The sequence below is a fragment of the Cynocephalus volans genome, chromosome 6 (genome assembly GCF_027409185.1).
Source record: "Cynocephalus volans isolate mCynVol1 chromosome 6, mCynVol1.pri, whole genome shotgun sequence".
In the NCBI taxonomy this organism is placed as follows: domain Eukaryota; kingdom Metazoa; phylum Chordata; class Mammalia; order Dermoptera; family Cynocephalidae; genus Cynocephalus; species Cynocephalus volans.
In genome coordinates, this window is record NC_084465.1 from 27408740 (window position 1) to 27426101 (window position 17362).

General features: G+C 37.7%; 1 protein-coding gene across 3 annotated transcripts in view; it reads right to left on the reverse strand.

Moving 5' to 3' along the window:
• Nucleotides 1-213: 213 nt before the first annotated feature.
• The window catches only part of CALU (calumenin), a 30451-nt gene continuing 13302 nt past the window's right edge, over nucleotides 214-17362 (reverse strand). For 2 of the 3 annotated variants that reach the window (XM_063099987.1, XM_063099985.1), the window contains exons 3-7: nucleotides 15528-15721; nucleotides 11824-11990; nucleotides 11050-11110; nucleotides 3897-4096; nucleotides 214-2629 (exon numbers count right to left, since the gene is read on the reverse strand). In XM_063099987.1, coding sequence (XP_062956057.1) covers nucleotides 2525-2629; nucleotides 3897-4096; nucleotides 11050-11110; nucleotides 11824-11990; nucleotides 15528-15721 — 727 coding nt within the window. In that variant the 3' untranslated portion in view covers nucleotides 214-2524. Of the gene's footprint in view, nucleotides 2630-3896; nucleotides 4097-11049; nucleotides 11111-11823; nucleotides 11991-15527; nucleotides 15722-15793; nucleotides 15988-17362 lie in introns of all 3 variants that reach the window. The other variant, XM_063099986.1, reaches the window with a different exon arrangement.

The window sequence follows — 17362 nt, forward strand, 5'->3', positions numbered from 1 at the left end:
AGCAGAGATGGTTGCAGCTGTAGTGAGAAAGATGCTAGAAGATTTCAGAAGTAGGAGGAAAGGAGTAACCAGCCTGGGAGAGGCAGTACTTTCTTGCATTGGGAAAGGGTATCGTAAACCTTCTAGGAGAGTTTCCTGTGACATTTTAGAGCACCAATAATTCTAAGTTAGAGCTCCATCTCTTAGAGAATGAAGGACATACATACCCCACAATGAATGTAAACAGTTTTATTTAGAAACAGATTGGTACCTGTTTGCATTATAGAATATAAAACTTGGTTTACACTCTATAAAAAATAAACAATATCCAAATTCAAGAGAGCTAGCATTCACAGAACACACAATGTGGGTGTGTAGCTACTGTTCACCAGTCTCAGGCTTGATTTAAACCAAAACAATTATCCAAGGGTATCATTAGAGGTTAGAGTACAATATTTGCTGCTGAGTCCCCAGCATCCAGAAGTTGCTGTTTTAGCAGATTAAGGTTTGCTTTCTAAGTGCATGATTTTAACATAAGGCCTGGGTTCTCTGCACCTAGTGAGCACTGAGGCTCTCTTTCCACACAGTTCATGATGTGTCCTCTCTAACTAAGCCAGGGTTGGTAGCATTATTAATGACCTCTGGTCTTCTTACAATAAAATTTGGGAATCTGGAGGGCAGAGAATTTCCATTACCCTATACTGGGGTTAAACTTGAAAAGAGTGAATCTACTATCAAGAGCTCAATGCAAAGGCTGGGGTGAAGTTACATGATGCCTGGCTTTTTACCATTCCAAGTAGCCCACCTCAACATGATCACAGAAGACCAAAAGATATACCTAGGTTCAGATTATAATAATTACCCAGCACCACCTGAATGTATTAACCAGAAAGATGCAGGAAATAATAAAGGTTATGTATACATATATTTATCTTAGTAACCTGAGGGCTACAACTTGGAATATAATAACTTCTTGAAAGAGGTCCATCTGTAAGAAAGGGACCAAAAAGGACAGAGATCGTGTTACATAAAACAGGGGTCAAGTGGAGCTTGGGAACAGAGGGTGGTTTCTTTAGCTTTTTCTACAACATCCTTCTCTCTGAAAAGGACTGGCAACCTGTTGATCCATGATGTACTTTTCTTTTGGCAGCAGGGAGAAGGGGAGATGAGGGAATGAAGTGTGGTGGGTTGAAGGCAGGAAGGGTGAGCAATGGTCCTCAAACCAAAGAGCCCTCTCTGTAGGTCCTCTCATCTTTGAGTCTGATCTCAAGCTCTCCATCAGACACGAAAAGAAGCCTGGTAGTAAGTGGTTTGCGTTCTGAGGTATGAGGATCCCTGGTAAATTCAGCAGCATGTGGTTTTTGGAAAGAACACTGCAGCCAAGCTAGATAACTAATACTGCTAAATAACTACTGTTCAAAAGAGAGAGGGAAGAAAAAAAAATCCCCACTATATTGGGAGGTTCTAAGCTTTCACATAAGGTGGTCCAAATAATCTTCTCTTTATTTTATATTAGGGTTTCTTAAGAGAATTCCCTTTCAGTGATCATTCCTCTTACTTAAAGGCACTTTCAATGACATGATTGGAAAAGAATGAATTTTAACTGCAGTGAAACCAAGATTAATTCCTCAGCACACCTGGGGAAGAGGAGCCGGATGGGGCACTTACAGTGATTTCAACAGGCAGATAATTATGTCGTGAGCATTTCAACAGATGCACACCCAGAAAAAAACTGTATGCCTTGAAAGCACTCACATTTTTCCTTTAGCTTTCCAGCTATTTCTATCTATAGCTCTGTAAAGAAATCACATTCACTACATGATTTTTAAGACTCTGGCCCTAACTCTTCCCACCACAGCTGTGCTTGACAAAATTAGCAAACAGCTAGTCCTACAGGGGGAAAAAAAAAAGAATAAAATCAAGTTGAGCCAAGCTTTCTTACAGCATAGAGATCTGTCCTTGCCCAGATAATGGCAGGATCAGCTGCTGGATCCACAGCAACTGAATGGAAATGTGTCCCCTACTATTTGTTAAATGTCAGACTTTTCGATAGGTAAGAGTAAGTGTTATCTCTCTAATCTAAATTGTGGGGTATATTTTTTTCCTTTTCTCTCTCCTGCACATTTCTTATTGATCTCAGGCTTAAAAAATTAGTTAAGTGAGAATTATAAAAATTATATAAGGGGTTGAGAAAGAGTAAAGGGCTAATGTTTGCCTACAAGTGTGACTTGAGGATCTTGATCCTTCATATCATACTCCCAGCCAGAGAACAAATACAAAAATAAACACATCATGTTATACATAATACAAAGTGTAACTCTACAAACACAAGTGTACTAGTTAGAGTTGTTCCTCAGAAGCACGGTTTCCCTCCAGTCCCTCAGAGAGGAGGAGGAGGAAGAGGGACGGGATTGTTTTCATTACGCCTTTTCACGTCTTAAAAAGTTTGTAAGAACAGTCTCAGTAGCGCAAACAATTTAGTGTGAAACCAGAGGCTGTAAAAATAAATTACTTTTGAGTAAATGCAGGTTCCTCTGTCTGCAGCTCAGAACTCATCATGTCGTACTAAGGCCTCCCCGAAATCTGTGGCTTGGCTGCCCACAAATAAATCATACTTGTCAACAATCTCCTCCTTGGTAAGCTTACCATCCTGCAATTAGAGAGAGCAGTAAATTAAGGCAGAATATATTTTCCATTCCAAATTCAGAAATACTGCCATAGAATAACAGGTGTTAATCAGGATTTAAGATTCTATTTCCCACTAAATTAAATGTGAACTTCAACTTTCATCCCTCACCCCCACATACCCAGAGGGAGGAAAATAACAATTAAGAAATTTCTCTTATTAAGAAAGTTAAAAGTGGGAGAATGGAGTACAGCTCAACAACTCAATGCTGGAGATACAGCATTTACTGAGGAGAAAACTCTCTTTAGAGCAAATATGGGACTTCTAGATATGGGTGAGAGATGGTCAAAGATAATCGGGCAAATACTTCAATGCAAATCTGTTATTGTCTAATAGGAACAAAAAAAATCTACCAATATCAAGCGTAGTCTGCAACTTCACTCTGCCCTAGCTACCAATCAGATTACAGACACAATCCTAAATGGAGGCTCAGACACTCATCTCAAACATCATCTAGTTTCTCAAGGGATGACCACATGAGTTTCCTTTTCTCATATCTCAGGACACAGTACCTAGCTATTGAAGTGACTCTGAGCAAGAACTCAAAACAGACCAATCCTCAAAAAAGGCTCTAAAATAAGAAACTGCATTTGAAGCTGAAGACTAGCCTAGATAAATGAATGTTCAGAACACTAAAAATCCCCACCCTGAGATTGGTTTCAGCTTACTCCAAGCAGAACATTCAAATCTCTGAAAAAGGTGACAAGGCTTAGTGGAATACCACACTTAATGAACTGAATGCTCTAGATAATTGATCAAGGACAGTTTTAACAGGTTCCAAAGAAAAGCTGATTTATAACCTACTACAAAGGACCTAATTTTAAAAAGTATATTTGATTTAAGAAGAAAATAGCCAGCTTTGAGTAGGCAGAATGAACCTGTAATAGATAAAAGAATAAAGGAAATAACAAGAAGAGAACCCCCTCCCCCCCCCAAAATTCCTGGGGATGCAAAGATAACAAATGATGATGCATGCTGGGCATAGGCAACATACAGAAGCTCTTTCTGCAGCCCAAATTCCTTCAGTGAAATAAGCACTGGCAGAGGGACTTCTAAAATGAGATAAGACAGCTATCATTGCCCAGAAAGTTTTCAATCACCAAATTTAGATCCTTAGCAGACTTGGACTAAGTCCTTAAATGCTCTATGTACCTTAATAGAGATTTTTTAAGCAATCCCCTAGAAACAGACTTCAGTCAATGCTAGATTGTTCAGGCCTTGCCAGACTTACCTTGTTCTGGTCTGACTCGTAGACCAGGTGCCTGGCTTCTGCCTCTGCATGATCATAGTCTGAGGGGAGGATCCAATCTTTGGTCTCTTCCTTATCCATCTTCCCATCACGGTTCTTATCTCGAAACTCAACAAACTGCTCTCGCTCTGTCTTTACCCACTCTGGCTCATCTACATTTCCATCATGGCTGTACATGTCACCTGTGTGCATAGAAATACATACAAAAGAAGGGTTTGTCTTCTTTCAGAGACTGCTTCCTCCTAATCTGGCCTGACCTTCCTCCTCACCCCTCTGTTTGCAACCTAGTGACAATTACAAGGGTATTTCAGGGCAGAGAAACCTTAGGAAGAAAGATATTCTCTGAGGCTTAATTACTGATCTCAAATAAGAATATTTCTAGCTACTCATTTTGAGTGACATGAGAGCAAAGAGTTCTTATACCTTTAAAAAATGCAGAAATAAGAAGGGATAACTAGCATCAAGAAAAATAACTAGTCTTTATCCCCTCATTTCATTTCACCCCCAAGTAGCTAATTAAATTGGACCACTGGTTTTTAGAAAAATGCAGTTTAAATTCTCAAGGAGACTAGGGAAGTATATATTATAAGCCAAAACTGTCTACCAACCAGTTACCACATAAAGTACACCAATGGCCTTCAGATGGGGCAAGTATGCCCCTGGAGAAACAGGAATACCATCAAGGAGTAAACTGGAAGGGGGCTGGCCCGTGGCTCACTTGGGGGAGCGTGGTGCTGACAACACCAAGTCAAGGGTTAAGATCTCCTTACCAGTCATCTTTAGTTGGGGGGGGGGGGGGGAAGGAGTATACTGGAAAAGGACAGTCATGAGAGAATCTGCAGGGAAAGTGAAGGAAAATGGTCAGGGCCCCTTGGATGTTCAGAATCTTGCCGAGCATTTGATATAAATATGCACGTGTGCCCAGGTGTTCCTTGATTATTGTCTAATGTAATCACACATGTGCACCCGGGTGTCCTGGGTTATGGACTTAAGTATAAAGGATGAGTGGCTCCGATCCATGGTGGCCACCGCTGCCCCCACCCCCGGTCCCTGGGATGGCCCCAGGGAGGCCGCTACTGCTGCTAGAGGCTGTTGCTGCAAGCTGTTGCTGCCAGTGTCCCCGGATGCCCTGAGAGGCCACCGCTCCTGCTGCTGTAAGCTGCTGCTACGATAAGCAGCTGCTGCTACTGCTAAGGACTGAGCTCGTGTCATCTACCAATGGCTCCCGGGATCTTTCCCAATTACCTGGCGTGGATCTGCGTGTGAGGGGTCTGGTGACCCAGTCTGTACAACAGGTTTGAAGGATCTGAGCCCTAGCCCTGACAATACAAATGGAAACTTAGTATAACTAAACTAATGAAACATTTTGGCTTTAGTTATGAAATGCTTGGCCATACAATTAGCATAGCTATTACCCTAACCCAACAACTAGCATAGTCACATAGCAATACAGAATCAAATTCCAGATCTTCAACTTCCACATATAGTTTTTCCTAAAAACTGATCTGCATAAGAACTTATCTCTGGCTATCAAGCTTCTTTCCCATTTCCCCTTTCACAATAACCCTTCTCCCACTTTAAAAAAGAAAGGCATATTCTCACCTATCTTGAAACTTACTAGAGTGTAAAAAGCTCCAAGATGATGAAAAAGGGACAATTAGAAATATTATTGTTGGTTCTGAGAAAGATATGTAAAAAACAGGTAACAAATTCTTTTGTATGTGAAGAGGTTTCTAATTCCTCACTTTAAAAAAACTGAGAGGGTCTAACTCAATTTTAACTAATGGATCATTAAAAATAATTTTTGATGACAGATCACATGATTTCTGACATAACTCAAAAAGAGTTTCAAGAATGAAGTGACACTGCTGAAACAAATCTTCCATTCTCATCAATTTATTAATTTATACAAACAAGGTCTCTCAGTACTTCCTCTACAAAAACAAAAATCAAGAATTGGTGCTGAACAGGTTTTACTCTAACAATAATTGTCATCTGTGGATACAAAACTACTTGAAAAAATGTATCAGACACATTTTGGTCTAATAATATAAACAAAATGTTTGCAAGAAATGTGACTGTTTGTATATTAATAATCATAACACTAACTTAACCTGGAAGACTCTTTAAAAACCCTTAAGAGCCTTATAACAGAAAATAAGTATTCTCATTTCAATTTATATACACAATATTCTTGTAGGTAAAGTATGTCAAGGTTATTTAAGGCTTTTAAGATAAAATACGTTAGGATATAATTCTGTGGGAGAAGTAAATTGAAAAATAATTTAAGAAGAAACAGGAATGGTGTAAAATTTCCAATTATTAGAGAACAGCGTTTTTTTTTTTTTTTTGTCTTTTTCATGACCAGCACTCAGCCAGTGAGTGCACCGGCCATTCCTATATAGAATCCGAACCCGCTGTGGGAGCATCGCTGTGCCCCCAGCGCCGCACTCTCCCGAGTGCACCACGGGCTCGGCCCGAGAACAGCTTATTTTTTGAAGACAATACTATTTATTATCCATCTTCTGACTTAAGTGGCATAAACACCCCCAAATCCCTGTAAGATTAAATGAAAAAGTGTGACCAAGCAACGCTCACACTGTTGCAAACCAAACACTATAATTTAAAAAAATACAGTACCAAAGTACCATTTCCTTTTTATTATTAAATGCAAAAACAGTGGCTAATATTCATCGAGTGCTTACTATATATTCTAGGCAACATAATAAGCATTCTACATATATTATCACTTTTGTTTTCATTATGGAAACTTGCAAGCAAATACAAAAGTAGAAAATAGTCCAAAGAATTCCCACTGACCCATCAAACTCAAGTTATCCAGCTTTTGCCACACATGCTTCTCTATCTCTTTTTTTCTCCCCAGAATTAAGGCAAATCCCAGACATCACTTCACCCCTATATATTGTAGACTGTATCTCTAAAAATTATGGGCATTTTCTTACAGCCATGATGCCATTATCCTATTTCACAAAATCAATTCCTTCATATCCTTTAATACCCAGCCCAAATTTGAATTTCCTGATTATCTTTTTAAAGTCGGTTTGTTTAAACTATTCATATGAACGACGGTAGGTAAGAAGTTGCTATGATATTTAAATTTCACAGATTTATTTTAGAATTAAGCTACTTTAAAATGTCAGTATTTAAAACCAACAGAGATTATTCTTTATAACCGTTTAAGCTTCTAATTAAATATTTTAGATGCCAACTTTAAAATGTGTAAGGGAGGGCCGGCCTATGGCTCACTTGGGAGAGTGTGGTGCTGATAACACCAAGACCATGGGTTCGGATCCCTATATAGGGATGGCCGGTTAGCTCACTTCGGAGAGCATGGTGCTGACAACACCAAGTTGAGGGTTAAGACCCCCTTACTGGTCATCTTAAAAAAAAAAAAAAGTGTAATGGAATGTTGTTTATCAAAATCCTTTCAGGAGTTATGTGAGTGAACCACATAACTGAAGAACTCCTGAGACTTGATCTAACATATGAAGATGTTAGACTCTGAAGACTCCTGAGATTTCATCTAACATTTAAGTAAGTGCGCCTGCCTCTCATGTAAGGTGTGGGAACACACCTAATACAGGGTGAGTATCCCTAATCTGAAAATCCGAAATCCAAAATGCTCCAAAATCTAAAGCTTTTTAAGTGCCTACATGACTCTCAAAGGAAATGTGCACTGGAACATTTTCGATTTGGGACACTGAACCAGCAAGTATAATGCAAACACTCCAAAATCTGAAAAAATCCAAAATCCAATAATCCAAAACACTTCTGGTCCCAAGCATTTCGGATAAGAGATGCACAACCTGTAGAAACCCAAATAGTTTGTAGCGGTTTTAAGATAGTTATTTAGCTAATACTAGGAACTTGAGAGTTAAGGGTAGAACTATTCCCTCTGTCTTAAACTCAAAGTAGAAGTTTTTCAGAGCAGCACTTGCCAATTTCCCCCCATGCTATATATAGCACATTCAGAAAAGGTACTTGGGGCTGGCCAGTTAGCTCACTTGGTTAGAGTGGGGTGCTGGTAACACTGAGGTCAAGGGTTTGGATCCCTATACCAGCCAGCCGCAAAAAAAAAAAAAAAAGAAAAGAAAAGAAAAGAAAATGTATTTGTATGTTCCACTGGCCAGGGCCCTGCCCTAGCTGTCTTGAGGGTTAAGGATACCTATTCACAATACACAGATTAGAAAATTCTGAATTAGAGAATAGATGTATGCTTAAAAGACATAATTTTAATAGAAGCTAGAATATATGAGGGGCCAACCAGTGGCTCACTTGGGAGAGTGTGGTGCTGAAAATGCCAAGGCCGCAGGTTTGGATCCCTATATAGGGATGGCCGGTTAGCTCACTTGGGAGAGCGTGGTGCTGACAACACCAAATCAAGGGTTAAGATCCCCTTACCGGTCATCTTAAAAATAAAAAAATAAAATTAAAATTAAAATTAAAAAAGAAGCTAGAATATATGATATAATGTAAATGCATTTTAAAGCAACATGAGTAAAAATTTTAAAAAATTATTTCAATTTCTATTTAAAAAGGATTTAATCTATTTGATATTAAGGAATTATTAATTTTTTTTTGGTTGAGATTATCTAAAACAAGTTTTTAGAAATATGTAATGTATCTTAGAGATACATAACCAAATGTTTAGAGAGGAAATTAGATGATGATTGGGATTTACTTCAAAATAAGAAATAAGGTAAGGAAGTGGATGTGGCTGAAAAAGGATTGGCTGCGGGTTGATGGTTGTTGAGACTGGGGATAGGTACATGAGGGCTCATTATAGTACTGTATTTTATAATTTTGTGTATGTTTGCAATGCTCTATAATAAATTTTAAAAGAAGAATTAAACAGCATAACTCTGGTGGCTTGTTATTAATGCTAAATGTCAGAGGCAAATAATTTTACTTCTTTATGATCCTCAGTAGGGCAGAAACTGACACATCTCTAGAAACTGGAAGATACTGTCTGGAAGAATCTTAGGTTTATACAACCCAGCAACCTAGATGTAAAAGCATTTGCATTAGTTACTGACTTGCAAAAGCAAGCCACACACACACACACACACACACACTCTCTCTCACACACACACACTCTCACACACTCGCTCACACACACTTTCACACACACACACACACTCTCACACACTCAACACGCACACTCTCACACACACACACACACACTCTCTCTCGATATTTTTGGTAACTTTAAGATATAATTCCTCTGCCTTGAATATGATGCAGAGGGAGACAAAAATATCTCCTTATTTGGCCTCAATGCTTGGTAAGTGATGGTACTTAACAGTTACAAAACTTAATTCCTCTCATCAGGTCATTCAAACGAGTTCCTCAGTTTTAGCAATGGTGATAAAATGGCAAAAGCCAAGATTGAAAAGATAAAATACTTAAAAGTAGAAAATCCTATAAATGTCAACTCGGGCTCAGTAAATGCCCCCAGGCATTTATCCACTGTCTTGAGGAACTCCACTAAAAAAAAAACAGAATTGTTTTGGAAAAAACCCTTATCTTCCATTGCTCATCCCTCTTTCCCTAAAAAGCTCAAAGTACATCAAGTCTTAGAAGAAAGGGTGGTAAATATACAAGGAGTAATTCAACAGGAATAACTCTAGAATATAAATAGCAGGTAGGAGTAGACAATATCTATGTAAAGAAGTGACCGGTTCAATACAGTTTAATGACAGGTAATAGAGGTAGAGCTTAAGTCTCTCTTTCAGGCTTAAAATAAGTAAATATTTCAGGTAAAGATCAAAGATCTAAAAACAAACTGGCTTATCTGAAACACAAAACCAGTGGTGTACCAGAATAAGTTATTATGAGTAAAAATAAAAATATTAAATATAAAAATACTAATACCTTCTGAAATAGAATATTTGTTACAAAGGCATTTACAACAACAGTATTAACATTTTCCATCTCTTCTTCACCCGTTTTAATTTCCATCAGAAATTATGAAACAAGTTGTTCAACTACTTGGTAAGAGAGGCAGCTCTTTTTTAAACCAATTGGAAAATCTTAGAATTATTATGAGGATAATAAAAACAGAACTTTACATGAGAGAACTAAGCCTTGAAGGTATAGCATCCAAAAAATTAAAATTAAAAAAAAAAAATTTACACAGACAACTAAAAGGGAAAATGGCAAAAAGGAACAACTTTAAAAAACAAAATAAGTGCTGGCCGGTTAGCTCAGTTGGTTAGATCATAGTGCTGGTAACACCAAGAACCAGGGCCGGCCCGTGGCTCACTGGGGAGAATGCGGTGCTGATAACACCAAGGCCACGGGTTTGGATCCTATATAGGGATTGCCGGTTAAGCTCACTGGCTGAGCATGGTGCTGACAACACCAAGCCAAGGGTTAAGATCTCCTTACTGGTCGTCTTTAAAGGAAAAAACAAAAACACCAAGAAACAAGGTTTGATCCCTGTACTGGCCAGCCACTCCTCCACACCCCCCAACAAACAAACAAAACAAAACAACAAAAGGAAACTAGTCAGAGAACCATACAGAAAACATGAGCAAAACAAAGTATAAAGGAAAGGCTTTAAAAGGAATCAACAACTCCTGGTCATTTCTTCACTACCTGTTTCTTTTAATCTATTCCCTCTCTCCTTTTCCTGGGTTTCCTAATGCCAGTCTAGGCTCCCTGCAACAATTCCATAGGGCATCCAAGGTATACTGTATTTGTGCTGCCCAGTATAGTAGCCACTGGCCACATGTGACTGCTGAGCACTTGAAATGGGACTGGTCTAAAATGGGATATGCTGTACTTTAAAACTTAATAATTTATATTGATGATAAATGGAAATTACAGTATTTTGGAAAATTAGGTTAAGTAAAATACATTACTGAAATGAATTTCATTTGTTTTCTTTTACTTTATAATGTGGCTATTAGAAAAGTTAAAATTACATATGTGGCTCACATTTATATTTTGACTGGACAATGCTGCTAGAGATACTTTGTCATGACCCACTATTTATCAAATTGGTATGGCTTAATGATCTAGTAAAAGTTAACTCATGGGACAAATTGTTTCTACATCTTCCAAAGCTCCTCTGCATCTTCCAAGAAAAACACTAGAAATAGAGACTTACCAATATACTCTTCTAGATCAATGAAACCATCAGCATTCTTATCTATATCCTCCATTGTTTCCTAAACAGGAAAGAAGAAGAGACTATTAAAGTTAGTCTCTGAATAAATTTGCCAGTAGAGAGTTTGGTATCTAGTTTAGGCAAACATTTGTAATTCATTTAAAGCACACAGACACACACACACACATGCATGCATACGAAATTGATGTTTTTCTAGCTAGAAATGGTGAAATATTAGCAATTTCTTATCCTTCCCCCTAAAATAACTATGAATCTTCTTGGACAAACACTGACACTGCTTAATGATGAACTACCCCACTAAGCCCATGATGATCTACCTGGTTGCACTAGTCATGCTGAAGTCATACTAACAGGAGACATTACCAGTAATTATGTCGACAGCTATAGATAGTCAATGTTATCAGTAACTGCCTTCTGTAAGAATTCTTTAGTATCATTGTTATTACTCAGTGTCTGACAACCGGTCATGGGACATTTTAAAAAATAGGATTTCCCCTCATTCTCACAATATGAAGCTACCAATGAAACGACAAAATACATTATCTGATGGAAAGTATCACGGCACAAATAGAAAGCCTAAGGCACTTAAGAAAAATGACTTGATCAAGGTCACAGAAAAAAACAGTGACTGAATCTGGCTAGTACTTGTATAGCAAGTCATTCTCCCAAATATACAGGAAAGGCTAAAAAGGAAAGATGGCAAAAACAAGAAAAGTAAATGAGCTGCTGTTCACAGTCCTTGATCTCACCCACCTGCACTACTATATCTTTCATGTAGTCATACTCCTCAGGGTGCAGGAAAGCTGTGAACTCCTCCTTTGTGGCAATAAGGTCTCCATTCTTGTCTGCCATTTTAAACCTCCGCTCATCTCTAACCATCATCTGTTTATAGTTAAATCCATCATCAGGGTCTGGATCATCTAGAAAACAAAAGTTTAGGTCAAATCTTAAAAGCTTCCAGAAAACATGAAAGTGCATGGAGTGGAGAATCAACTTCCAAGAAAGATAAAGAAAGCAATGAAGAAATAATTGATTATTTCTTGATTACACAGGTAAAATTGCAACAATATGAAGACATTTAGTTTTGGGCTAAAGCTCCAGTAATCAGACTGCAGAGTCAAGACCAAGTTCAACGTATATGTTTGCCATTCAACATGGAACTCTGGATCCTGGACTATGTAACCTATATGTAATACTTCACTGTTACTGGCATTAAGTTTTCTAGAAGGGTTGAATTTTCCAGTTACATCTGGGAGGAATGGTGGCTCTAAAGTCATACCCTCTGGCTTTGAACTCTATCACTTCCTAGCTGTATGGCCTTGGGCAAGTAACTTAACTGTGCCTTGGTCTTCTCATTTGTAATATGGTGACAGTAAGAGTGCCTGCCCGAAAGGACTGTTATGAGGTTTAAGTGAGAAAATAAATCTAAGTTAAGTGCTTAGAACAATGCCTGGCATACTAGTATAGTTGGCTTTCAATAAATGTCAGGTATTGCTATTTTTATTAAACATTAGGCTACCGTGAAGAAGCTAGATACCAAAGGCCTTCTACCCCATATTAAGGACACTTAGACTCAAGCAACAGAACATTACTCTAAAAGGTCACACTGGTCTTATCAGCCAACCCAGAAATCTACTAAGAGTTAGCAGTACTGTTCATCCCCCATTTACGTAAAATTATAGAAAATGCAAGCTAATCTAGAGTTACAAAAAGTAGATCAGTAGTTGCCCAGGGATGGAGCATGGGGAGGGCAAGAACTATTACAAAAGGACATTAGGAAGTTTTTGGGGTGATGGGTATGTTCATTTTCTTGATTGTAGTGATGGTTTTACTGGTGTATACATATGTCAAAACTCATCAGTTGTGCTCTTAAATATGAACTGTTTATTGTATGTCAGTAATAAAGTGGTTACAAAAAAAATTTAAACATCAGATAACAACCAAATTGAATTTGGACATATCCATCTGTTATGATGCTGAACTGCATAAGTAGCAGTTATCGAGTCTCTACATAAAAATCTAAGAATGAAGTTTAATTTATTTAAGCCGAAAAACTGTAAAGGAGTTAACAGAAAAGGAATAAAAACTTTTTAATCCGAGTTGATGTGTGAACCAAATATGATAACAGATGTTAAAAAACTAAGAGTAAACGAAATTGCATTAAAGGTAAGAAATTATTGTTCCTGCAACATATTAATTAAATAAAAAAGATATGGCACTAGTTTTATAAAAAGACCCATAGGTACCCTTAACAGTAACACCATTTGATACTATAGTTCAACCCTTCCATACTTTAAGCAGTTTTAAATAATAAAAACAAAAAACTATTGCTCCCTTTTGAGAACTGAGCAGGTTAAAGCTTCATTTTTTTGTTGAGCGTTACAAATTCAGTAAGACGGCTTACTGAATCATAATGCTTTGGGACCCTGTATATGTATATACAATGCTGTAATGCTCTGGAGATACAGAATTAAGGAAAATACCACCCTTCTCAGATACTAAGTCATCTCTTCTAAACAAATACAAAACGTTTCAGTACTAATTACATAACATAAGAAAGGTAACAAGACAACTTATACATTAAGACCAGATTTTTAACTAAAAGCCTTCCTCCTCTCCTCCTTGGGGTAAAACATGGTAACTGGAATCAAGTGGCCTAATAGCAACATGCATATATGGGGATGGAAAAAGGAAGATACAAAATTTTATTTTTAATGACAAAACTTATATGTATATAGCCATGCTTGGAGTGTTGTATCTATCCTAAGCACCATTTTATGACCCTAGCTGGCCTGTACACAGTTTTGGGTAGACTCTTGATTTAGTTTTGGTATAGGCAAGGTGGATCTTAGTATTTCATGTTTTACTTGTGGCAGACAAAGAGTTAATGTTCTTTTTGTGGACAGTGAATTCACTGAGACAGATTTTAACTAAGAGCTATGATGATTTATACCTGAATTCAAAATTAAATCAAGAACACACTCTCACAAAAACTCCCAGCACTTCTCTAAGCCGACTCCTTACCCCCTGAGTGCTGTCCACCCACACGCCTCCGGGGAAAGATGCCTTATAAAGACATTGCTTCTCCAGCCAGTGCTTCAGCTTATGCATAGTCTCAGGCAATAGAAATACCCATTACATTGAATCATCTGCTCTGTGAGGTAACAGAGCTCTCAACAGATATTTATACACATAATCACACAAAAGTTAAAGAATCATTCTGGGCAGCAAGTGAGAGCCTATGTCTGAGCTGAGATTTATTAACACACTGTTTTGTTTAGATCACCAATAGCTTATCCGTTGCTTCATATTTATAATTAATTCCAAACAAATTAGGAAGGTGTTGGACCTCAGCCAGAGAGCAAGAGGCATGGATGCCTCTCTGCCTGTGCTGACTTTTTAATACATGTGTTCTTAATTGGGTGAAGGATGTATATGGTTCTTGGCTAAGTGTCAAGCATTGAGAGAGACTGCCTCTTTGGTATTAGGAATGAGAAAAAGCCTGACACAGAAATCAAAGTCTCTTCACCAGAAATGCATGCAGTCCTGTAATTAACATGGACAGCTGGCTAGCCAGTGGGGAAAGAGACCATTACACACTCACTGTTAGTCACTGGGGGAGAACGCTTGCTTTAATCTAGAAATTTGACTAACATCCAGGATAAAAATGCAAAAAGTACTGTTTATATGTTCTTGACTCAAATTGTAACCATGTACAAGAGAGGAGTTTCACTAATAAAAACACTCTGGGTCATTAACTCAGTAAGATCACCACCTAGTATTCAGCAGCAGGCAAGTGTAATAAGTAAAATTAAACTACTAACAGGTGGCCCAAATACACAAGCTACCAAATCAACAGAAAGCAATCAAAGTAACATTTATTTGTCTTGAAGCATCGCAAAGCAGACTGATAAACTCATGTGCCAGAGAAAACAAATGGGAAATTTTCATTTCTAAATTTCAGTAAGCAGACATACTTAAATGGTTAAATTTCATCAAGGAAAACGATTTTATTTGAATTTTATTTTATTAAGGAAAGACAGCAATTTCCCTCCTATTCTCACCAGTTATAAAGGAATCTAATTTGGTTTGAATTTCAGGTCCAACATTTTAATGGGACCATGTCAAGAGATATCTCAAAGCCTCTTGCTTTTGCACTGTTGGAACAATGCAGCTTTGTAAATGAGATCAACTCTAAAAATTGTCTCTATGAGGGATGACAGAAACAATGGTAAAATATATCTGAAATGCGTAGAAGATGCCAGACTTCAGAAAACAAAAATTAAACAAATTAAAAAAATAGTGTACAAATTTAAAAGTAATAAAACAAAGGAAAATCAGCTTAGCATCCAACTATTTAAGATACGCACAATTTCTTCCTTTCCTTTACTGCGTGACCCATTTGTTTCTTTGGCTCAAGACCATGGTCTCTGCCAGGCTGACATCTTGCCCCTTACCCAGGTAAGTGCCATAAGTCACGTTTCTGTACTCATCCCAGGAGATTAAGCCGTCTTGATTCATATCAAACTCCTGCCATTGGTTTTCAACATTGTCATATATGTATTTCTTCTGGGCGTGCTTAATCCAGGATTTCAGCTCCCCCTCCGTCACAAACCCATCTTTATCCGCGTCTATTTTATCTACAATCATTCTACAAGACAAAACAGTTACGTTTCAAGGTGCCAGCTCCACAAGGCTTTTCCCCCAGATAGTAGGGACCTACCTAAAACGTAGCCGTAGGTGGCATTTTTATACTCCTCCCAGGAAACGAGGCCGTCCTCATTGAGGTCATGCCCCTTCCACTGCCGCTCTACATCCTCGTAAATCCAGCGCTTTTGTGCAAATTTAATCCAGTCTTTGAGCTCATCCACAGTGACAAACCCGTCCTTGTCGCCATCTATTTTACTTACAATCTTTCTGTAGAAAATGCAGAGAAATCCAGCAAGAGGTTAAAAGGACACAAGGCTCTGGACTTAGCCAGGTGTGTGCTGTGACCACAGGTGTTGCCCAGGGCTAACACACAGAAATAAAAAATCTTCTCTAAAACAAAACTGCCAGACAGGCAACTGAACATTTTTCTAGGTGGCCCATTAGTGGTCTATAATGAACCATCTGGATAAGGTAAACACAGTCCATAGCTGGTATATATGGATCCAAAAGTGAACCCAGCCTACCTCTTTACAGGTAGGTTTCAGCCTATGGTCAGAGTTCAGGAGTGAATATCCATTCCTATGTGGGTTCTACACTTCACAAACATGTATATCTTCATATTTTTCTTTATTGCTTTTGGAAGAGAATCTCCACATCTTGGTAAATAATCGCAACCACTGACATAGTTTTCTAAAAATTCAAAATATTTAAGTCAGACTTTGGGCTGGCCTGTGGCTCACTCGGGAGAGCGTGGTGCTGACAACACCAAGTCAAGGGTTAAGATCCCCTTACCGGTCATCTTAAAAAAAAAAAAAAAAAAAAAAAGTCATTCTTTAAAAAATGTAGCTGCCTTTTTTCCCCAAGTAATACATTTGGTTTTGGAGATAAATTCACATAACATAAAATTAACCATTTAAAAGTGTACAATACAGTGGCATTTAGTACAATTTAGCTGTGTTTAGAAAAAGATAACACTATTGTTGAAAATATAAATATCAAAAATAATTCTGGGGTCATTTCTACCATAAGGCAAGATTATTTTAAAAAAACACGTACACAGGAGAATGCTTATCTAAAAAATGACTAGCAGCTTTTATATATTATGCTGAACTGGATTTTTACATATAACCATGAAAACAGAGAACTCAGGAAATGATGTGGTAGGAATGTATATCTCTGATTATAAAAATGTTAAGCTGAGAGGGTTAGTGTACAGATTATAAAGCAAAACAGAGCTAAAGAAGCAATATACTTCTCCCTTTATAAGCGTCTTTCTTCCAGAGCTGTCAAATTAAGCATTTAAAAATAAGTGCATGATATAAAATTCCTGTTTAAAGATGCAATAACCTACTTATAGAGGCTAAGACAATCTATGTGAAATCACACATGTAAGCAGCCCAGTTTGGAATAGGAACTTTAAATTAAAACTTCCAAAAGAAGAGAAATCTTGGCATACCAAGATTTAGTATGCACTATTACTTGCAAGACTGAAAAAGACTGTCACTTAGCAGCAAATAATGACTTTCCCAGTTTGTGTTCATTTCATGAATACAACATGGGAAAGTGATTAGAATCAGAGTGTTAGCAACACTATGAAAAGAGACTCATCTTGATATTGATAAGGCGTTAGCCATAACTGTCT